Source organism: Amphibalanus amphitrite, unplaced genomic scaffold (assembly GCF_019059575.1).
Source record: "Amphibalanus amphitrite isolate SeventyFive unplaced genomic scaffold, NRLGWU_Aamphi_draft 000993F_arrow, whole genome shotgun sequence".
Classification (NCBI taxonomy): domain Eukaryota; kingdom Metazoa; phylum Arthropoda; class Thecostraca; order Balanomorpha; family Balanidae; genus Amphibalanus; species Amphibalanus amphitrite.
In genome coordinates this window covers 97,873-122,550 of record NW_024882487.1, presented here as the reverse complement: position 1 = coordinate 122,550, position 24,678 = coordinate 97,873, and the positions used below count along the sequence as shown (strand labels likewise).

Sequence of the window (24,678 nt, the reverse complement as noted above, 5' to 3'; positions counted from 1 at the left end):
TACTTGTCAACATCTCAGAAAGGGTCATCAGGTATGGACACGTGGCCATGCTGCGTGATTCCCGAGAAGGGTAATCACGTGAATGCTCTCACGGTGACCTACTGACCGAAGGTTATATAGGTGACAGGGGTCGACTGCCCCTCCCTCCGTACAGACATACACAGTCATCAAAGCTAGCAAACACAAGCCAATGATATAGACCGGCGTATGTCTGTGTTGGGAATCGTCTGCAGTACAATCGATTTCATGAACACCGAGAACGCGACAACTCCTAAATGAGCGGTCGACGAAGTGCGTTAGGCCGAACAGTAGGCGTAGTGTCGACCACTGTCGGTAACAGGTTCTGCAAAATAACCACGGCGGTACCCAATACCTCAGCCCTTTTCAAATCCGACCAACGCTAGAGCACCGGCCACCGCCACCCAGTCGGAGCTCGGTGAAACTCTGCGATCAAGCTGGGCGGAGACTCATACCAAACCTAGCATCTCACACATCCTCACAGCTTACATTCATTACGTGTCATTTACTGCAGGCACAATGCACGGGAGCGAAATACATAAAGGATAAATAAACAAGCAAAATAAGCCCCTTCGTGCACATTTATGCTCATGCATTTGGGGTGGTCAGAAAACCTCAGCGGGTTCATGCCACGCCGACTGACCTCCTTTTTGGCCTCGACTTCCATGGTGTCCTGCTCGATTTTGATCATGAGCTTCTCCGTCTGAGCGGAGGTCTCGATTAGCTGCGGCTGCAGGCTGGTCAGCTCGTCCTGCATCACCGACACCTGTTGGCGGAAAGGTGAAGCTTGGGTTGATGATCCTCCAACCGCGGCGCTGCAGTCACACATCGCCGTGAGTGGCGAAATGATAGAGTGCATGAGTCGCGAGTCCATACAGTATACAGATGATTTCACTATTCGGAGCGGCTATCAATCCTTATTTGATCCGCCCACTATTTAGACTACTATCGTAGAGTGCATGAGTCGCGAGTCCATACAGTATACAGATGATTTCACTATTCGGAGCGGCTATCAATCCTTATTTGATCCGCCCACTATTTAGACTACTATCGCGTCGCCTGCGTAATTTTCTATCAATCACCATCACCAAATGGCCATAGCGACCAAATCACCATCACCAGCGGCCATCACAAAGCGAGTCTTCTACCATCGACAGACAACACCGACTGAAATAGCCATTTGCATTGCCACAACGACTGCAATTAGCTAAGAAATCACATAAGTTGAAATTTCTATATTCTATCTCATATTAACAGAAAAAAAAAACAAAAATAAATCAAACCCAGTCAACCAATTCAGTAAATGGAACCAAAGCAGAACATCAGTGCAATGTATCCACTCTCATCCTTGAAGTCTCTCGCAGTCTCTGCCAAAACTAGCATCCATCTCAACTAGACTTTAATCGTCTTCCAAAGTTGTTTTCCCCACATCATCCTAACATTCTCTCGGCTCGTCCTCGCACTACTGACTGACCTGCGAGGCGGCGAACTCGAGTTTCTCCAGTCCGGTGACGTAGCGCTGCCGCAGCGTCAGGATCTCGTCCCGCTTCTTCTGCAGCAGTGCCTTGAACGCCATTATCAGCTCCAGGTAGGATGTGGGCGTCACGTAGTTGTGCCGACCCAGCTCCGCCAGGTAACTGCGGGGGCGACAGAGAAAGACGTGTAGCGACTAACAATATACCGATGCAAAATTAACCGCACGTTTCAGTGGTGCCGCGAGCCGATTCAATATTACTATTGAAAGCTAGGCAGTCATCATGATTTAACTCAAGCAACACAAAAAGGTATAAACCTGGCGATAAATTTTTCACCCATAGACACCTCAATTCAATAATCCCACCAACTACCTGTCCTGGATTCCTCTCACAATTATATTCCACTGCTGACTGCTCCGTTCTAGCGTCCCCAATCCCCTCCTTTCCACCGTCTTATAGGCCCGGGCAGCGCTTGTCGAACAGCACTGCGGATCCGAAGGTTGGGACTTTAATTGTGAAAAACCGCCCGCCCGCCCGCCACCAAACGCAAACACCGCAAAACGCGCAAAACGCACGCCTAAAACGCCAACGCAAACTTCGCAAACAAACAATCGTCCGCCCGCCGAAAACCGCAGAAAACAAAACGCACAAAATGCCGCAAAAAAACGCGCGTCCGCCGCAAAACACAAACACCGCAAAAAACGCAAACACCGCCGCCGCAAAAAAACGCCCGCATCGCCCGCCGCCAACCGCGAAACGCCGCAAAAAAACGGCCGCACGCCGCGAACCGCAAAACGCCGCAAAAACGGCCGCCCGCCGCAAACCGCTAAACGCCGCAAAAAACGACCGCCCGCCGCTAACCGCAAATAACGGCCGGCCGCCGGCAACCGCAAAATGCCGTAAAAAACGGCCGCCCGCCGCAAACCACAAAACGCCGCAAAAAACGGTCGCCCGCCGCAAACCGCAAAACGCCGCAAAAAACGGCCGCCCGCCGCAAACCGCCGCTAAAACGGCCGCCCGCCGCCAAACGCAAACAGCAAAAACACCCGCATCGCCCGCCCGCCCGCCGCCAAACACAAAAACCGCACAAAACGCAAACACCGCCGCAAAAAAACCGCCCGCAACGCACGCACGCCCGCCGCCAACCGCAAAACGCCGCAAAAAAACAGCCGCCCGCCGCCAAACGCAAACACCGCCAAAAACGCAAAAACGGCCGCCCGCCGTCAAACGCAAACCCCGAAAAAAACGCAAACACCGCCGCAAAAAACGCCCGCCGTAAGAAAAACGCTAACACTGACGCATTAAGACAAATATGGCGCCCTGCGGCAAATGTGGTGCAATCATATCTGCCGTTTAAGCAGCCATCCCTTAATTACAGCGCATCCTAATCGTCCAATGTTCGACAAAGTTACGCACATTCTGCGCTTTGCGGCAGAAATGGCGCTTTGAGACAAACGTGGCGCACTGCAACAAACATGGCGCATTCGTTCATGTCGCTTAACAATTCATCCACCCACCAAATTTGAACCCAATCGGACCATATTTGAGAAAGTTATGGACGTTTGAATATTTCACGATAAAATATCTCCGCAAAGGAGGAGCCCAGCTGAACACGTGTGCCACGTGACCACTGGTGATGAAAGCAGGACCTGTCCCCTCCCCGACTGACCCAATTTAGTGTTCTTGGCTGGTTCTGTTTCTACGCTATACGGCCACCAGTTGGACAAAACACCATTATGTGGGAGGTACTCGGCTCAAACACGTGGCCACGTGGCACGTGCCAGACCTTTGACAGCTTAACGGCTCACGCCACGTCATGACCAATATAAGTGGCCATCGGCATGTAAAAGATGACCCCGGCCGGTGTCACCGTCTCTGAACAGTGGACGGCTAAACTTGAAAAACGGGAAAATTTAGGGAAATTTTACCTTTCGAATATATAATTTCCCCAGAATTTTAAATTTTTCATTTTGCAAAAAATCCGAGATAGCAGTTTTTTAGGCCTTTTCATTTTGTGCCTATACCCGTTTTCAGATCGACCCTATCATAAAAACTGACGGCCTGACGGCCATTTCCCCCATTCCTTGCATTTAACAACGTTGGTGTATTTAAGCACACAAATTGACCTCGTGCCACGGCACGTGCAATAGCACGTGCGCCACGTGACCACTAGTGGGACAAGCTGGACTCATCTGCTCACCGGCTGCACTTATTTGGTGTCGCTAGGTGGAGTGGTTTCCACGCCATAGGACCCCCAGTTGGCCAATGTCGGATTTTCCCGGAGGTTACCCCATCAAACACGTTTGCACGTGGCACGTGCTTTTCAATCGCCCCATATCTGACCCATACCATGTGGTAGCCGACACCCCGGGGCACAACATATTGGGATATTTTCAAAATCTAACGTGGAAATTTTTTGCAAAATCGATTTGAAAATAATTTTTCGAATTCACCATAGGCTCAACATGGGGTAACTGTCTGTGCCAATTACCCGAAAGTTCTCTAATTATATTTTAAGCGGTTACCACCGACGGGAGGGGTGCCAGCCCGAGAGCCGACCCTAAAAATGTGGACAAATATTACTGAACAGATTTTCCGTAAATCGCATTTTTAATTTTTCCCCATGTTAACCCTATGGGAAAATGCACGTGCCGCTTACCCCAAAACGTGTCAATTATATTTTTTGTAACTTTGCCAGCCGGTAGCTCCCCCACACGGGACCAAACGGTGAAAATGGCAAGAAAATCTAACTATCCGTTTTCGAGGGATTCAAAATGTCCTAAATCGCGGCAGAAACGCTAAACACCCCCCTAGAGAGGTAGCTCAGGTTGGGATTTTCAATAGAAAATCACAATTCTAAAGAATAGTGATTGTCTCATTGAAAAGTCCCAACCTTCGGATAGGCCCGGGCAGCGCTTGTCGAACAGCACTGCGGATCCGAAGGTTGGGACTTTAATTGTGAAAAACCGCCCGCCCGCCCGCCGCCAAACGCAAACACCGCAAAACGCGCAAAACGCACGCCTAAAACGCCAACGCAAACTTCGCAAAAAACAATCGCCCGCCCGCCGAAAACCGCAGAAAAACGCACAAAATGCCGCAAAAAAACGCGCGTCCGCCGCAAAACACAAACACCGCAAAAAACGCAAACACCGCCACCGCAAAAAACGCCCGCATCGCCCGCCGCCAACCGCGTAACGCCGCAAAAAACGGCCGCACGCCGCGAACCGCAAAACGCCGCAAAAACGGCCGCCCGCCGCAAACCGCTAAACGACGCAAAAAACGACCGCCCGCCGCTAACCGCAAATAAAGGCCGGCCGCCGGCAACCGCAAAACGCCGTAAAAAAACGGCCGCCCGCCGCAAACCACAAAACGCCGCAAAAAACGGCCGCCCGCCGCAAACCGCAAAAAGCCGCAAAAAACGGCCGCAAGCCGCCGCTAAAACGTCCGCCCGCCGCCAAACGCAAACAGCAAAAACACCCGCATCGTCCGCCCGCCCGCCGCCAAACACAAAACCGTAAAAAACGCAAAAACGGCCGCCCGCCGTCAAACGCAAACCCCGAAAAAACGCAAACACCGCCGCAAAAAACGCCCGCCGTAAGAAAAACGCTAACACTGACGCATTAAGACAAATATGGCGCCCTGCGGCAAGTGTGGTGCATTCATATCTGCCGTTTAAGCAGCCATTCCTTAATTACAGCGCATCCTAATCGTCCAATGTTCGACAAAGTTACGCACATTCTGCGCTTTGCGGCAAAAATGGCGCTTTGAGACAAACGTGGCGCACTGCAACAAACATGGCGCATTCGTTCATGTCGCTTAACAATTCATCCACCCACCAAATTCTAGCCCAATCGGACTTAAACTGAAAAAGTTATGTACATTTGAATATTTCACTATAAAATATCTCCGCAACGGAGGTGCCCAGATTTGCACGTGTGCCACGTGACCACCGGTGGTGCAAGCAAGACTTGTCCCCTCACTGATTGCACCATTTCAGTGTTCCTGGCTTGTGCTGTTTTGGTGTTATATCGGCAAACACACGATAATCTGGGAGGCACGCGACTCAAACACGTGGCCACGTGGCACGTGCCGGACCTTTGATAGCTTCACCGTTCACGCCACGTGATGACCCATCGACGTGGCCATCAGCATGTAAAAGATGATCCCGGCCGGTGTCACCGTCTCTGAATAGTGGACGGCTAAACTTGAAAAACGGGAAAATCTAGGGAAATTTCACCTTTCGAATATATAATTTCCCAAGAATTTTAAATTCTTCATTTTACAAAAAATCCAAGATAGCAGTTTTTTAGCCCCTATCATTCTGTGTCTATACCCGTTTTCAGATTGACCCTATCATAAAAACTGACGGCCTGACGGCTATTTCCCCCATTCCTTGCATTTCACAATGTTGGTGTATTTAAGAACAAAAATTGACCCCGTGCCACGGCACGTGCAATAGCACGTGCGCCACATGACCACCAGTGCTACAAGCTGGACTCATCTGCTCACCGGCTGCCTTGATTTGGTGTCGCTAGATAAAGTCATTTCCGCGCCATAGGACCCCCAGTTGGCCAATGTCGGATTTTCCCGGAGGTTACCCCATCAAACACGTTTGCACGTGGCACGTGCTTTTCAATCGCCCCATATCTGACCCATACCACGTGGTAGCCGACACCCCGGGGCACAACATATTGGAACATTTTCAAAATCTAACGTGGAAATTTTTGGCAAAATCGAGTTGAAAATAATTTTTCGAATTCGCCATAGGCTCAACATGGGGTAACTGTCCGTCACGATTACCCGAAATTGTATCCTATGATTTTTAAATAATTAACCCCAAATGTTGAGGTGCCAGCCCTAGATCCGACCCTAAAAATATCAGCAAATATAATTGACGAAATTTTTCGCAAATCGAATTTTAAATTTTTCCCCATGTTAACCCTATGGGAAAATGCACGTGCCGATTACCCCAAAACGGGCCCATTATAGGCCCGGGCAGCGCTTGTCGAACAGCACTGCGGATCCGAAGGTTGGGACTTTAATTGTGAAAAACCGCCCGCCCGCCGCAAAACGCAAAACCGCAAAAAAACACGCCCAAAACGCCAACGCAAACTTCTAAAAAAAAAACAATCGCCCGCCCGCCGAAAACCGCAGAAAAAAACGCAAAAAACGCCGCAAAAACGCCCGTCCGCCGCAAAACGCAAGCACCGCAAAAAACGCAAACACCGCCGCCACAAAAAAACGCCCGCATCGCCCGCCGCCAACGGCGAAGCGCCGCAAAAAACGGCTGTCTGTCGCAAACCGCAACACCGCAATTAACGCCCGGCCGCCAGCAACCGCAAAACGCCGCAAAAAAACGGCCGCCCGCCGCAAACCACAAAAAAACGCCGCAAAAAAAACGGCCGCCCGCCGCAAACCGCCGCTAAAACAGCCGCCCGCCGCCAAACGCAAGCACCGCAAAAACACCCGCATCGTCCGCCCGCCCGCCGCCAAATACAAAAACCGCAAAAAAAACGCAAACACCGCCGAAAAAACGCCCGCAAAGCACGCACGCCCGCCGCCAACCGCAAAACGCCGCAAAAAAACGGCCGCCCGCCGCCAAACGCAAACGCCGCCAAAAACGCAAAAACGGCCGCTCGCCGTCAAACGCAAACACCGAAAAAAACGCAAACACCGACGCAAAAAACGCCCGCCGTAGGCAAAACACAAACACTGACGCATTAAGACAAATATGGCGCCCTGCGGCAAATGTGGTGCATTTATATCTGCCGTTTAAGCAGCCATCTCTTAATTACAGCGCATCCTAATTGTCCAATGTTCGACAAAGTTACGCACATTCTGCGCTTTGCGGCGAAAATGGCGCTTTGAGACAAACGTGGCGCTCTGCAACAAACATGGCGCATTTGTTCATGTCGCTTAACAATTCATCCACCCACCAAATTCTAGCCCAATCGGACTGAAACTGACAAAGTTATGTACATTTGAATATTTCACTATAAAATATCTCCGCAACGGAGGTGCCCAAATTTGCACGTGTGCCACGTGACCACCGGTGGTGCAAGCAGGACTTGTCCCCTCACTGATTGCACAATTTCATTGTTCCTGGCTTGTGTTGTTTTCGTGCTATAAGGCCACAAATCGGCAAACACACGATAATCTGGGAGGTACGCGACTCAAACACGTGGCCACGTGACACGTGCCGGACCATTGATAGCTTCACCGTTCACGCCACGTGATGACCCATCGACGTGGCCATCAGCATATAAAAGATGACCCCGGCCGGTGTCACCGTCCCTGAACAGTGGACGGCTAAACTCGAAAAACGGAAAAATTTAGGGAAATTTCACCTTTCGAATATATAATTTCCCCAGAATTTTGAATTTTTCATTTTACAAAAAATCCGAGATAGCAGTGTTTTAGACCTCTTCATTTTGTGTCTATACCCGTTTTCAGATCGACCCTATCATAAAAACTGACAGCCTGACGGTCATTTCCCCCATTCCTTGCATTTAACAATGTTGGTGTATTTAAGCACAAAAATTGACCTCGTGCCACGGCACGTGCAATAGCACGTGCGCCACGTGACCACTGGTGCGACAAGCTGGACTCATCTGCTCACCGGCTGCACTTATTTGGTGTCACTAGGGGGAGTGGTTTTTGAGCCATAGGACCCCAAGTTGGTCAATGTCGGATTTTCCACGAGGTTCCCCCATCAAACACGTTTGCACGTGGCACGTGCTTTTCAATCGCCCCATATCTGACCCATACCATGTGGTAGCCGACACCCCGGGGCACAACATATTGGAAAATTTTCCAAATCTAACGTGGAAATTTTTTGCAAAATCGATTTGAAAATAATTTTTCGAAATCGCCATAGGCTCAACATGGGGTAACTGTCCGTCACGATTACCCGAAACTGTACCCTATGATTTTTAAATAATTACCCCCAGAAGGTGAGGTGCAAGCCCAAGAACTGACCCTAAAAAAGTGGACAAATATTACTGAACAGATTTTCCGTAAATCGCATTTTAAATTTTTCCCCATGTTAACCCTATGGGAAAATGCACGTGCCGATTACCCCAAAACGGGTTAATTATATTTCAAGCGACCGGTGCCAGCCGGTAGCTCCCCCACACGGGACCAAACGCTGAAAATGGCAAGAAAATCTACCGAGCCGTTTCGGCGGCGATCAAAATGTCCAAAATCGCGGCAGAAACGCTAAACACCCCCCTAGAGAGGTAGCTCAGGTTGGGATTTTCAATAGAAAATCACAATTCTAAAGAATAGTGATTGTCTAATTGAAAAGTCCCAACCTTCGGATAGGCCCGGGCAGCGCTTGTCGAACAGCACTGCGGATCCGAAGGTTGGGACTTTAATTGTGAAAAACCGCCCGCCCGCCGCAAAACCGCAAAACGCGCAAAACGCACGCCCAAAACGCCAACGCAAACTCCGCAAAAAAATCGCCCGCCCGCCGAAAACCGCAGAAAAAAACGCAAAAAAAACGCCGCCAAAAACCGTCCGTCCGCCGCAAAACGCAAACGCCGCAGAAACGCAAACACCGCCGCCGCAAAAAGAAACCGCATCGCCCGCCTCCAACGGCGAAACGCCGCAAAAAACGGCCGCCCGCCGCAAACCGCAACACCGCAAATAACGCCCGGCCGCCGGCAACCGCAAAACGCTGCAAAAAAAACGGCCGCCCGCCGCAAACCACAAAAACGCCGCAAAAAACCGCCGCCCGCCGCAAACCGCAATATGCCGCAAAAAACGGCCGCCCGCCGCAAATCGCAAAACGCCGCAAAAAAAACGGCCGCCCGCCGCAAACCGCCGCTAAAACGCCTGCCCGCCGTCAAACGCAAACACCGCAAAAAAACCCGCATCGCCCGCCCGCCCGCCGCCAAACACAAAAACCGCAAAAACGCAAACACCGCCGCAAAAAAAACGCCCGCAACGCACGCACGCCCGCCGCCAACCGCAAAACGCCGCAAAAAACGTCCGCCCGCCGCCAAACGCAAACACCGCCGCAAAAAACGCCCGCCGTAGGCAAAACGCAAACACTGACGCATTAAGACAAATATGGCGCCCTGAGGCAAATGTGGTGCATTCATATCTGCCGTTTAAGCAGCCATTCCTTAATTACAGCGCATCCTAATCGTCCAATGTTCGACAAATTTACGCACATTCTGCGCTTTGCGGCAAAAATGGCGCTTTTAGACAAACGTGGCGCACTGCAACAAACATGGCGCATTCGTTTCTGTCGCTTAACAATTCGTCCACCCACCAAATTCTAGTCCAATCGGACATAAACTGACAAAGTTATGTTTATTTGAATATTTCATCATAAAATATCTCCGCAACGGAGGTGCCCGGAATTGCACGTGTGCCACGTGACCACCGGTGGTGTAAGCAGGACTTGTCCCCTCACTGATTGCACCGTTTCAGGCTTCTTAACTGGTGCAGTTTACGTGCTATAAGGCCACAAATCGGACAACACACGATAATCTGGGAGGTACGCGACTCAAACACGTGGCCACGTGGCACGTGCCGGACCTTTGATAGCTTCACCGTTCACGCCACGTGATGACCCATCGACGTGGCCATCAGCATGTAAAAGATGACCCCGGCCGGTGTCAACGTCCCTGAACAGTGGACGGCTAAAGTCGAAAAACGGGAAAATTGAGGGAAATTTCACCTTTCGAATATATAATTTCCCAAGAATTTTAAATTTTTCATTTTACAAAAAATCCGAGATAGCAGTTTTTAAGACCCTTTCATTTGGTGTCTATACCCGTTTTCAGATCGACCCTATCATAAAACCTGACGGCCTGACGGCTATTTCCCCCATTCCTTGCATTTCACATTGTTGGTGTATTTAAGCACAAAAATTGACCCCGTGCCACGGCACGTGCAATAGCACGTGCACCACGTTACCACTAGTGCGACAAGCTGGACTCATCTGCTCACCGGCTGCGTTGATTTGGTGTCGCTAGGTGGAGTGGTTTCGGAGCCATAGGACCCCCAGTTGGCCAATGTCAGATTTTCCCGGAGGTTACCCCATCAAACACGTTTGCACGTGGCACGTGCTTTTCAATCGCCCCATATCTGACCCATACCATGTGGTAGCCGACACCCCGGGGCACAACATATTGGAACTTTTTCAAAATCTAACGTGGAAATTTTTTGCAAAATTGATTTGAAAATAATTTTTCGAAATTGCCATAGGCTCAACATGGGGTAACTGTCCGTCACGATTACCCGAAACTGTACCCTATGATTTTTAAATAATTACCCCCAGAAGGTGAGGTGCCAGCCCAAGAACTGACCCTAAAAAAGTGGACAAATATTACTGAAGAGATTTTGCGCAAATCGCATTTTTTAATTTTTCCCCATGTTAACCCTATGGGAAAATGCACGTGCCGATTACCCCAAAACGTGTCAATTATATTTTTTGTAACTTTGCCAGCAGGTAGCTCCCCCACACGGGACCAAACGCTGAAAATGGCAAGAAAATCTAACGAGCCGTTTTCTTCCCTATCAAAATGACCAAAATCGCGGCAGAAACGCTAAACACCCCCCTAGAGAGGTAGCTCAGGTTGGGATTTTCAATAGAAAATCACAATTCTAAAGAATAGTGATTGTCTAATTGAAAAGTCCCAACCTTCGGATAGGCCCGGGCAGCGCTTGTCGAACAGCACTGCGGATCCGAAGGTTGGGACTTTAATTGTGAAAAACCGCCCGCCCGCCGCAAAACCGCAAAACGCGCAAAACGCACGCCCAAAACGCCAACGCAAACTCCGCAAAAAAATCGCCCGCCCGCCGAAAACCGCAGAAAAAACGCAAAAAAAACGCCGCCAAAAACCGCCCGTCCGCCGCAAAACGCAAACGCCGCAAAAACGCAAACACCGCCGCCGCAAAAAGAAACCGCATCGCCCGCCTCCAACGGCGAAACGCCGCAAAAACGGCCGCCCGCCGCAAACCGCAACAACGCAAATAACGCCCGGCCGCCGGCAACCGCAAAACGCCGCAAAAACGGCCGACCGCCGCAAAAAACGGCCGCCCGCCGCAAACCGCAAAACTCCGCAAAAAACGACCGCCCGCCGCAAACCGCAAAACGCTGCAAAAAACGGCCGCCCACCGCAAACCGCCGCTAAAACGGCCGCCCGCCGCCAAACGCAAACACCGCAAAAACACCTGCATCGCCCGCCCGCCCGCCGCCAAACACAAAAACCGCAAAAAACGCAAACACCGCAGCAAAAAAAACGCCCGCAACGCACGCACGCCCGCCGCTAACCGCAAAACGCCGCGAAAAAACGGCCGCCCGCCGCCAAACGCAAACAACACCAAGAAACGCAAAAACGGCCGCTTGCCGTCAAACGCAAACGCCGAAAAAACGCAACACCGCCGCAAAAAACGCCCGCCGTAGGCAAAACGCAAACACTGACGCATTAAGACCGATATGGCGCCCTGCGGCAAATGTGGTGCATTCATATCTGCCGTTTAAGCAGCCATCCCTTAATTACAGCGCATCCTAATCGTCCAATGTTCGACAAAGTTACGCACATTCTGCGCTTTGCGGCAAAAATGGTGCTTTGAGACAAACGTGGCGCACTGCAACAGACATGGCGCATTCGTTCATGTCGCTTAACAATTCATCCACCCACCAAATTCTAGCCCAATCGGACTTAACCCTATTAGTGGCAGGGGGGGGGGGTTGTTTTTATCCACCCCTCAGGTTTTTCGGAAATATCTCCGAAACCGCTGAAGCTACGATGCTGAAATTTTCTGACTTTTCCTAAAACTAAATTGGGCTTATTCCCTGAAAATTTCAAGTTCATAACTTTACCAGGGGCGGCTCCAGAGCACTGGGAATTGGGGGTCCTATTCGTGAAGCGAGTCATTTGGGCGAAGATCACGATGCTGCACCAGTTTTACGAACAGTGCATGAAAGGTATACATGTGATAACATATACAGTTATTGTGCATCCTCTTTTGACACGTTTTTGCTATAATAGGCGGATCCAGGCGTCCAAAAAGGGGGGTTATGTTTTACCTCCCAACATAGGTGCCCTGACACCGCCTATGCATGACCAATACAATTGTAGTCGTTCTCTCATAAGAAAATTGTAACATAACAAGACCATTACCACCCTTTTTAGAAACAGTACCAACAAAAACCTTATTTACTATACTTTTTGTGTACCCCCAATCTCAATGATCTGTATCCGCCTATGATTTTTGAAAATGCATATTTTTAGGATCTATGTGAATTCCTGGTTCATTCTCTATCGATCGGCAAAAGTTGCGTTAGGATTGGTTCAGAAACCTGGCCGTGATAAACAGTCAAAAATGTATCTGCAATTTGCCCGTTTTTACCCCCCTCTACCCCCCCCTGTTGACATATTTTAATTTTTATTTTTTAGAAATGTTGATCACGTTGAGCGAAATCGAATGCCGTTTGAATTTTGAAAATCGGCCCGTTAGATCTCGAGATATCAAGGGGGGGTCGTAAACAGCCCCCCCTGCCACTAATAGGGGTATACCAGGAGCCTGCCACTAATAGGGTTAAACTTACAAAGTTATGTACATTTGAATATTTCACTATAAAATATCTCCGCAACGGAGGTGCCCAGATTTGCGCGTGTGCCACGGGACCACCGGTGGTGCAAGCAGGGCTTGTCCCCTCACCGATTGTTCCATTTCAGGCTTCCTGACTGGTGCTGTTTCCACGCTATACGGCCACCAGTTGGCCAAAACACCATTATGTGGGAGGTACTCGGCTCAAACACGTGGCCACGTGGCACGTGTCGGACCTTTGGCAGCTTAGCGACTCACGCCACGTCATGACCAATATAAGTGGCCATCGGCATGTAAAAGATGACCCCGGCCGGTGTCACCGTCTCTGAACAGTGGACGGCTAAACTTGGAAAACGGGGAAATTTAGGAAAATTTCACCTTTCGAATATATAATTTCCCCAGAATTTCGAAATTTTCAAAATATAAAAAATCCGAGATAGCAGTTTTATCGCCCCCTTCATTCTGTGCCTATACCCGTTTTCAGATTGACCCTATCATAAAAACTGACGGCCTCACGGCTATTTCCCCCATTCCTTGCATTTCACAATGCTAGTATATTTAAGCACCGCAATTGACCCCGTGCCACGGCACGTGCAATAGCACGTGCGCCACGTGACCACTAGTGTGACAAGCTGGACTCATCTGCTCACCGGCTGCACTGATTTGGTGTCGCTAGATGAAGTCGTTTCCACGCCATAGGACCCCCAGTTGGCCAATGTCGGATTTTCCCGGAGGTTACCCCATCAAACACGTTTGCACGTGGCACGTGCTTTTCAATCGCCCCATATCTGACCCATACCATGTGGTAGCCGACACCCCGGGGCACAACATATTGGAACATTTTCAAAATCTAACGTGGAAATTTTTGGCAAAATCGATTTGAAAATAATTTTTCGAAATTGCCATAGGCTCAACATGGGGTAACTGTCGGCGTCGATTACCCGAAATTTTGTCATTTATATTTTAAATAATTACCCCCAGAAGGTGAGGTGCCAGCCCAAGAACTGACCCTAAAAATGTGGACAAATATTACTGAACAGATTTTGCACAAATCGCATTTTCAATTTTTCCCCATGTTAACCCTATGGGAAAATGCACGTGCCGATTACCCCAAAACGGGTTAATTATATTTCAAGCGACCGGTACCAGCCGGTAGCTCCCCCACACGGGACCAAACGCTGAAAATGGCAAGAAAATCTAACGAGCCGTTTTCTTCCCTATCAAAATGACCCAAATCGCGGCAGAAACGCTAAACACCCCCCTAGAGAGGTAGCTCAGGTTGGGATTTTCAATAGAAAATCACAATTCTAAAGAATAGTGATTGTTCTTTATTGAAAAGTCCCAACCTTCGGATATTTTATGCAACTTTGCCACAAGGTAGCTCCCCCATAGGGGACTAAACGCTGAAAATGGCAAGAAAGTTGACCGTGCCGTTTTTGTGGGAGTCAAAATGACCAAAATCGCGGCCGAAACGCTAAACACCCGCCTAGAGAGGTAGCTCAGGTTGGGATTTTCAATAGAAAATCACAATTCTAAAGAAAAGTGATTGTTCTTAATTGAAAAGTCCCAACCTTCGGATAGGCCCGGGCAGCGCTTGTCGAACAGCTCTGCGGATCCGAAGGTTGGGACTTTAATTGTGAAAAACCGCCCGCTCGCCGCCAAACGCAAACACCGCAAAACGCACGCCCAAAACGCAAACGCAAACTTCGCAAAAAAAAAAAACAATCGCCCGCCCGCCGAAAACCGCAGAAAAAAACGCAAAAAACGCCCGTCCGCCGCAAAACGCACACACCGCCGCCACAAAAAAACGCCCGCATCGCCCGCCGCCAACGGCGAAACGCCGCAAAAAACGGCCGCCCGCCGCAAATCGCAACAACGCAAATAACGCCCGGCCGCCGGCAACCGCAAAACGCCGCAAAAAAACGGCCGCCCGCCGAAAACCACAAAAAAAACGCAAAAAAACGGCCGCCCGCCGCAAACCGCAAAACGCCGCAAAAAACGGCCGCCCGCCGCAAAACGCAAAATGCCGCAAAAAAACGCCCGCCCACCGCAAATCGCCGCTTAAACGGCCGCCCCCCGCCAAACGCAAACACCGCAAAAACACCCGCATCGCCCGCCCGCCCGCCGCCAAACACAAAAAACGCAAAAAAAACGCAAACACCGCCGCAAAAAACGCCCGCAACGCACGCACGCCCGCCGCCAACCGCAAAACGCCGCAAAAAACGGCCGCCCGCCGCCAAACGCAAACACCGCCAAAAACGCAAAAACGGCCGCCCGCCGTCAAACGCAAACCCCGAAAAAACGCAAACGCCGCCGCAAAAACGCCCGCTGTAGGCAAAACGCAAACACTGACGCATTAAGACAAATATGGCGCCCTGCGGCAAATGTGGTGCATTCATATCTGCCGTTTAAGCAGCCATCCCTTAATTACAGCGCATCCTAATCGTCCAATGTTCGACAAAGTTACGCACATTCTGCGCTTTGCGGCAAAAATGGCGCTTTGAGACAAACGTGGCGCACTGCAACAAACGTGGCGCATTCGTTCCTGTCGCTTAACAATTCATCCAACCACCAAATTCTAGCCCAATCGGACTTAAACTGACAAAGTTATGTACATTTGAATATTTCACTATAAAATATCTCCGCAACGGAGGTGCCCAGATTTGCACGTGTGCCACGTGACCACCGGTGGTGCAAGCAGGACTTGTCCCCTGACTGATTGCACCATTTCAGTGTTCCTGGCTTTTGCTGTTTTGGTGCTATAAGGCCACAAATCGGCAAACACACGGTAATCTGGGAGGTAAGCGACTCAAACACGTGGCCACGTGGCACGTGCCGGACCTCTGATAGCTTCACCGTTCACGCCACGTGATGACCCATCGACGTGGCCATCAGCATGTAAAAGATGACCCCGGCCGGTGTCACCGTCTCTGAACAGTGGACGGCTAAACTCGAAAAACGGGAAAATTTAGGGAAATTTCACCTTTCGAATATATAATTTCCCCAGAATTTTAAATTTTTCATTTTACAAAAAATCCGAGATAGCAGTTTTCTAGCCCCCTTCATTCTGTGCCTATACCCGTTTTCAGATTGACCCTATCATAAAAACTGACGGCCTGACGGGTATTTCCCCCATTCCTTGCATTTCACAATGCTAGTATATTTAAGCACCAAAATTGACCCCGTGCCACAGCACGTGCAATAGCACGTGCGCCACGTGACCACCAGTGCTACAAGCTGGACTCATCTGCTCACCGGCTGCACTGATTTGGTGTCGCTAGTTGAAGTCGTTTCCACGCCATAGGACCCCCAGTTACCCAATGTCGGATTTTCCCGGAGGTTACCCCATCAAACACGTTTGCACGTGGCACGTGCTTTTCAATCGCCCCATATCTGACCCATACCATGCGGTAGCCGACACCCTGGGGCACAACATATTGGAACATTTTCAAAATCTAACGTGGAAATTTTTGGCAAAATCGATTTGAAAATAATTTTTCGAAATTGCCATAGGCTTAGCATGGGGTAACTGTCCGTCCCGATTACCCGAAATTGTATCCTATGATTTTTAAATAATTAACACCAAAAGTTGAGGTGCCAGCCCTAGATCCGACCCTAAAAATATCAGGAAATATAATTGACGAAATTTTTCGCAAATCGAATTTTAAATTTTTCCCCATGTTAACCCTATGGGAAAATGCACGTGCCGATTACCCCAAAACGGGTTAATTATATTTCAAGCGACCGATGCCAGCCGGTAGCTCCCCCATACAGGACCAAACGCTGAAAATGGCAAGAAATTCTACCGTGCCGTTTTCGCGGGGATCAAAATGTCCAAAATCGCGGCAGAAACGCTAAACACCCCCCTAGAGAGGTAGCTCAGGTTGGGATTTTCAATAGAAAATCACAATTCTAAAGAATAGTGATTGTTCTTAATTGAAAAGTCCCAACCTTCGGATAGGCCCGGGCAGCGCTTGTCGAACAGCACTGCGGATCCGAAGGTTGGGACTTTAATTGTGAAAAACCGCCCGCCCGCCGCCAAACGCAAACACCGCAAAACGCACAAAACGCACGCCTAAAACGCCAACGCAAACTTCGCAAAAAAAACAATCGCCCGCCCGCCGAAAACCGCAGAAAAAACGCACAAAATGCCACAAAAAAACGCGCGTCCGCCGCAAAACACAAACACCGCAAAAAACGCAAACACCGCCGCCGCAAAAAAAACGCCCGCATCGCCCGCCGCCAACCGCGAAACGCCGCAAAAAAACGGCCGCACGCCGCGAACCGCAAAACGCCGCAAAAACGGCCGCCCGCCGCAAACCGCTAAACGCCGCAAAAAACGACCGCCCGCCGCCCGCCGCTAACCGCAAATAACGGCCGGCCGCCGGCAACCGCAAAACGCCGTAAAAACCGGCCGCAAACCACAAAACGCCGCAAAAAAACGGCCGCCCGCCGCAAACCGCAAAACGCCGCAAAAAACGGTCGCCCGCCGCAAACCGCCGCTAAAACGGCCGCCCGCCGCCGAACGCAAACAGCAAAAACACCCGCATCGCCCGCCCGCCCGCCGCCAAACACAAAAACCGCAAACACTGCCGCAAAAAACTCCCGCAACGCCCGCACGCACGCCGCCAACCGCAAAACGCCGCAAAAAACGGCCGCCCGCCGCCAAACGCAACCACCGCCAAAAACGCAAAAACGGCCGCCCGCCGTCAAACGCAAACCCCGAAAAAAACGCAAACACCGCCGCAAAAAAAGCCCGCCGTAGGCAAAACGCAAACACTGACGCATTAAGACAAATATGGCGCCCTGCGGCTAATGTGGTGCATTCATATCTGCCGTTTAAGCAGCCATCCCTTAATTACAGCGCATCCTAATCGTCCAATGTTCGACAAAGTTACGCACATTTTGCGCTTTGCGGCAAAAATGGCGCTTTGAGACAAACGTGGCGCACTGCAACAAACATGGCGCATTCGTTCATGTCGCTTAACAATTCATCCACCCACCAAATTCTAGCCCAATCGGACTTAAACTTACAAAGTTATGTACACTTGAACATTTCACTATAAAATATCTCCGCAACGGAGGTGCCCAGATTTGCACGTGTGCCACGTGACCACTGGTGGTGCAAGCAGGACTTGTCCCCTCACTGATTGCACCATTTCAGTGTTCCTGGCTTGTGCTGTTTTCGTGCTATAAGGCCACAAGTCGGCAAACACACGATAATCTGGGAGGTACGCGACTCAAACACGTGGCCACGTGGCACGTGCCGGACCTGTGACAGCTTCACCGTTCACGCCACGTGATGACCCATCGACGTGGCCATCAGCATTTAAAAGATGACCCCGGCCGGTGTCACCGTCCCTGAACAGTGGACGGCTTAAGTCCAAAAACGGGAAAATTTAAGGAAATTTCACCTTTCGAATATATAGTTTCCCCAGAATTTTGAATTTTTCATTTTACAAAAAATCCGAGATAGCAGTTTTTTAGCCCCCTTCATTCTGTGCCTACACCCGTTTTCAGATCGACCCTATAATAAAATCTGTCGGCCTGGCGGCTATTTCCCCCATTCCTTGCATTTTACAGTGCTAGTATATTTAAGCACCAAAATTGGCCCCGTGCCAAGGCACGTGCAATAGCACGTGCGCCACGTGACCACTAGTGCGACAAGCTGGACTCATCTGCTCACCGGCTGCGTTGATTTGGTGTCGCTAAGTGGAGTGGTTTTCACGCCATAGGACCCCCAGTTGGCCAATGTCGGATTTTCCCGGAGGTTACCCCATCAAACACGTTTGCACATGGCACGTGCTTTTCAATCGCCCCATATCTGACCCATACCACGTGGTAGCCGACACCCCGGTGCACAACATATTGGAAATTTTTCAAAATCTAACGTGGAAATTTTTGGCAAAATTGATTTGAAAATAATTTTTTGAAATCGCCATAGGCTCAGCATGGGGTAACTATCCGTTCCAATTACCCGAAATTGTATCCTATGATTTTTAAATAATTAACACCAAAAGTTGAGGTGCCAGCCCTAGATCCGACCCTAAAAATATCAGCAAATATAATTGACGAAATTTTTCGCAAATCAAATTTCCAATTTTTCCCCATGTTAACCTATGGGAAAATGCACGTGCCGATTACCCCAAAACGGGTTAATTATATTTCAAGCGACCGATGCCAGCCGGTAGCTCCCCGATACGGGACCAAACGCTGAAAATGGCAACAAATTCTACCGTGCCGTTTCGGCGGCGATCAAAATGACCAAAATCGCGGCAGAAACGCTAAATACCCCCCTAGAGAGGTAGCTCAGGTTGGGATTTTCAATAGAAAATCACAATTCTAAAGAATAGTGATTGTCTAATTGAAAAGTCCCAACCTTCGGATAGGCCCGGGCAGCGCTTGTCGAACAGCACTGCGGATCCGAAGGTTGGGACTTTAATCGTGAAAAACCGCCCGCCCGCCGCAAAACGCAAACACCGCAAAACGCGCAAAACGCACGCCCAAAACGCCAACGCAAACTTCGCAAAAAAAAAACAATCGCCCGCCCGCCGAAAACCGCAGAAAAAACGCACAAAATGCCTCAAAAAAAAAAACGCGCGTCCGCCGCAAAACACAAACACCGCAAAAACGCAAACACCGCCACCGCAAAAAAACGCCCGCATCGCCCGCCGCCAACCGCGAAACGCTGCAAAAAACGGCCGCACGCCGCGAACCGCAAAACGCCGCAAAAACGGCCGCCCGCCGCAAACCGCTAAACGCCGCAAAAAACGACCGCCCGCCGCTAACCGCAAATAACGGCCGGTCGCCGGCAACCGCAAAACGCCGTAAAAAACGGCCGACCGCCGCAAACCACACAACGCCGCAAAAAACGGCCGCCCGCCGCAAACCGCAAAACGCCCCAAAAAACGGCCGCCCGCCGCAAACCGCCGCTAAAACGGCCGCCCGCCGCCAAACGCAAACAGCAAAAACACCCGCATCGCCCGCCCGCCCGCCGCCAAACACAAAAACCACAAAAAACGCAAACACCGCCGCAAAAAACGCCCGTAACGCACGCACGCCCGCCGCCAACCGCAAACCGCCGCAAAAAACGGCCGCCCGCCGCCAAACGCAAACACCGCCAAAACGCAAAAACGGCCGCCCGCCGTCAAACGCAAACCCCGAAAAAAACGCAAACACCGCCGAAAAAAAACGCCCGCCGTAGGCAAAACGCCAACACTGACGCATTAAGACAAATATGGCGCCCTGCGGCATATGTGGTGCATTCATATCTGCCGTGTAAGCAGCCATTGCTGAATTACAGCGCATCGTAATCGTCCAATGTTCGACAAAGTTGCGCACATTCTGCGCTTTGCGGCAAAAATGGCGCTTTGAGACAAATGTGGCGCACTGCAACAAACATGGCGCATTCGTTCATGTCGCTTAACAATTCATCCACCCACCAAATTCTAGCCCAATCGGACTTAAACTGAAAAAGTTATGTACATTTGAATATTTCACTATAAAATATCTCCGCAACGGAGGTGCCCAGATTTGCACGTGTGCCACGTGACCACTGGTGGTGCAAGCAGGACTTCTCCCCTCACTGATTGCACCATTTCAGTGTTCCTGGTTTGTGCTGTTTTCGTGCTATAAGGCCACAAATCGGCAAACACACGATAATCTGGGAGGTACGCGACTCAAACAAGTGGCCACGTGGCACGTGCCGGACCTTTGATAGCTTCACCGTTCACGCCACGTGATGACCCATCGACGTGGCCATCAGCAGGTAGAAGATGACCCCGACCGGTGTCACCGTCTCTGAACAGTGGACGGCTAAACTCGAAAAACGGGAAAATTTAGGGAAATTTCACCTTTCGAATATATAATTTCCCCAGAATTTTTATTTTGTCATTTTACAAAAAATCAGAGATAGCAGTTTTCTAACCCCCTTCATTCTGTGTCCATACCCGTTTTCAGATCGACCCTATCATAAAAACTGACGGCCTGACGGCTATTTCCCCCATTCCTTGCATTTCACAATGCTAGTATATTTAAGCACCAAAATTGACCCCGTGCCACGGCACGTGCAATAGCACGTGCGCCACGTGACCACTAGTGCGATAAGCTGGACTCATCTGCTCACCGGCTGCACTGATTTGGTGTCGCTAGTTGAAGTCGTTTCCACGCCATAGGACCCCCAGTTGGCCAGTGTCGGATTTTCCCGGAGGTTACCCCATCAAACACGTTTGCACGTGGCACGTGCTTTTCAATCGCCCCATATCTGACCCATACCATGTGGTAGCCGACACCCCGGTGCACAACATATTGGAACATTTTCAAAATCTAACGTGGAAATTTTTGGCAAAATCGATTTGAAAATAATATTTCGAAATCGCCATAGGCTCAACATGGGGTAACTGTCCCTGCCGATTACCCTAAGGAAGTATAATTATATTTTAAACGGCCACCACCGGCAGGTGGAGTCCCGACCCGAGAACCCACCCTAAAAAAACAATCCATTTCTAACGTGGAGTTTTTGCGCAAATCGCATTTGAAATTTTCCCCCATGTTAACCCTATGGGAAAATGCACGTGCCGATTACCCCAAAACGGGTTAATTATATTTCAAGCGACCGATGCCAGCCGGTAGCTCCCCCCTAGGGGACCAAACGCTGAAAATGGCAAGAAATTTTACCGTGCCGTTTTTGCGGGAGTCAAAATGTCCCAAATCGCGGCAGAAACGCTAAACACCCCCCTAGAGAGGTAGCTCAGGTTGGGATTTTCAATAGAAAATCACAATTCTAAAGAATAGTGATTGTTCTTAATAGAAAATCACAATTCTAAAGAATAGTGATTGTCTAATTGAAAAGTCCCAACCTTCGGATAGGCCCGGGCAGCGCTTATCGAACAGCACTGCGGATCCGAAGGTTGGGACTTTAATTGTGAAAAACCGCCCGCCCGCCGCAAAACGCAAACACCGCAAAACGCGCAAAACGCACGCCCAAAACGCCAACGCAAATGTCGCAAAAAAAACCAAAAAAATCGCCCGCCCGCCGAAAACCGCAGAAAAAAACGCACAAAATGCCGCAAAAAACGCGCGTCCGCCGCAGAACGCAAACACCGCCGCCGCAAAAAAACGCCCGCATCGCCTGCCGCCAACCGCGAAACGCCGCAAAAAACGGCCGCACGCCGCGAACCGCAAAACGCCGCAAAAAACGGCCGCCCGCCGCAAACCGCCAAACGCCACAAAAAAAAACGACCGCCCGCCGCCCGCCGCTAACCGCAAATAACGAACGCCGTAAAAAAAACGGCCGCCCGCCGCAAACCACAAAACGGCCGCCCGCCGCAAACCGCAAAATGCCGCAAAAAAACGGCCGCCCGCCTCAAACCGCCGCTAAAACGGCCGCCCGCCGCCAAACGCAAACAGCAAAAATACCCGCATCGCCCGCCCGCCCGCCGTCAAACACAAAAACCGCAAAAAACGCAAACACCGCCGCAAAAAACGCCCGCAACGCACGCACGCCCGCCGCCAACCGCAAAACGCCGCAAAAAACGGCCGCCCGCCGCCAAACGCAAACACCGCCAAAAACGCAAAAACGGCCGCCCGCCGTCAAATGCAAACACCGAAAAAACGCAAACACAGCCGCAAAAAAAACGCCCGCCGTAGGCAAAACGCAAACACTGACGCATTAAGACAAATATGGCGCCTTGCGGCAAGTGTGGTGCATTCATATCTGCCGTTTAAGCAGCAATCCCTCAATCAAAGCGCACCCTAATCGTCCCATGTTCGACAAAGTTACGCACATTCTGCGATTTGCGGCAAAAATGGCGCTTTGAGACAAACGTGGCGCACTGCAACAAACATGGCGCATTCGTTCATGTCGGTTAACAATTCATCCACCCACCAAATTTTAGCCCAATCGGACTTAAACTTACAAAGTTATGTACATTTGAATATTTCACTATAAAATATCTCCGCAGCGGAGGTGCCCAGATTTGCACGTGTGCCACGTGACCACCGGTCGTGCAAGCAGGGCTTGTCCCCTCACCGATTGTTCCATTTCAGGCTTCCTGACTGCTGCTGTTTTCGTGCTATAAGGCCACAAGTTGGCTTATACACGATAATCTGGGAGGTACTCGACTCAAACACGTGGCCACGTGGCACGTGCCGGACCTGTGACAGCTTCACCGTTCACGCCACGTAATGACCCATCGACGTAGCCATCAGCATGTAAAAGATTATCCCGGCCGGTGTCACCGTTGATGAACAGTGGACGGCTAAACTCGAAAAACGAGAAAATTTAGGGAAATTTCACCTTTCTAATATATAATTTCCCTAGAATTTTTAATTTCTCATTTTACAAAAAATCCGAGATAGCAGTTTTCTAGCACCGTTCATTCTGTGTCTATACCCGTATTCAGATCGACTCTATCATAAAAACTGACGGCCTGACGGCTATTTCCCCCATTCCTTGCATTTCACAATGTTGGTGTATTTAAGAACAAAAATTGACCCCGTGCCACGGCACGTGCAATAGCACGTGCGCCACGTGACCACTGGTGCGACAAGCTGGACTCATCTGCTCACCGGCTGCACTGATTTGGTGTCGCTAGGTGGAGTGGTTTCGGAGCCATAGGACCCCCAGTTGGCCAATGTCGGATTTTCCCGGAGGTTACCCCATCAAACACGTTTGCACGTGGCACGTGCTTTTCAATCGCCCCATATCTGACCCATACCATGTGGTAGCCGACACCCCGGGGCAGAACATATTGGAACTTTTTCAAAATCTAACGTGGAATTTTTTTGCAAAATCGATTTGAAAATAATTTTTTGAAATCGCCATAGGCTCAGCATGGGGTAACTGTCCTTAACGATTACCCAAAATTTTGTTAATTATATTTTAAAAAATTACCATCATGAGGTGGGGTCCCGGCCCGAGATTCGACCCTAAAAATATAATTCATTTCTAACGTGGAGTTTTTGCGCAAATCGCATTTTAAATTTTTCCCCATGTTAACCCTATGGGAAAATGCACGTGCCGATTACCCCAAAACGGGTTAATTATATTTCAAGCGACCGATGCCAGCTGGTAGCTCCCCGATACGGGACCAAACGCTGAAAATGGCAAGAAAATCTATCGAGCCGTTTTCGCGGGGATCAAAATGACCAAAATCGCGGCAGAAACGCTAAACACCCCCCTAGAGAGGTAGCTCAGGTTGGGATTTTCAATAGAAAATCACAATTCTAAAGAATAGTGATTGTCTAATTGAAAAGTCCCAACCTTCGGATACTATTAGTGTCCTCTCGCTCTTCCCCAGCCCTATTCCCGAGTACACTACCAATTCCTCCGCAGTGCCCTGGAGAGCACCCGACGTACCGTTGCGACATGAGTCGCACACTCTCGTGGAAGTGCTGGCAGACGAACACACATCCGAGCCGCAGCTGGTCCTCCATGTCGGGTACGTCTCGCAGGAAGTGGTGGGCCACTCGCTCCAGGGCGTCCTCCGGCCAGGCCGTGAACCTGAGATGTCATAGTGGAGGGAGATAGGGTGAGGGCTAGTGCAGACAAAGTCAAAGTAACACTGGCACCAGAAAATACAGACAGGCAGGGGCCTACACCACTATAAAAAAT

General features: G+C 50.1%; 1 protein-coding gene across 1 annotated transcript in view; it reads right to left on the bottom strand.

Annotated features, from left to right (window-relative positions):
- LOC122368964 (dynein axonemal heavy chain 3-like) overlaps positions 1-24,678 on the bottom strand; it is a 153,836-nt gene that overhangs the window by 40,114 nt on the left and 89,044 nt on the right. Inside the window, exons 56-58 of the mRNA XM_043343304.1 lie at positions 24,424-24,567; positions 1,493-1,655; positions 662-784 (exon numbers count right to left, since the gene is read on the bottom strand). Coding sequence (XP_043199239.1) covers positions 662-784; positions 1,493-1,655; positions 24,424-24,567 — 430 coding nt within the window. The remainder of the gene's footprint in view (positions 1-661; positions 785-1,492; positions 1,656-24,423; positions 24,568-24,678) is intronic.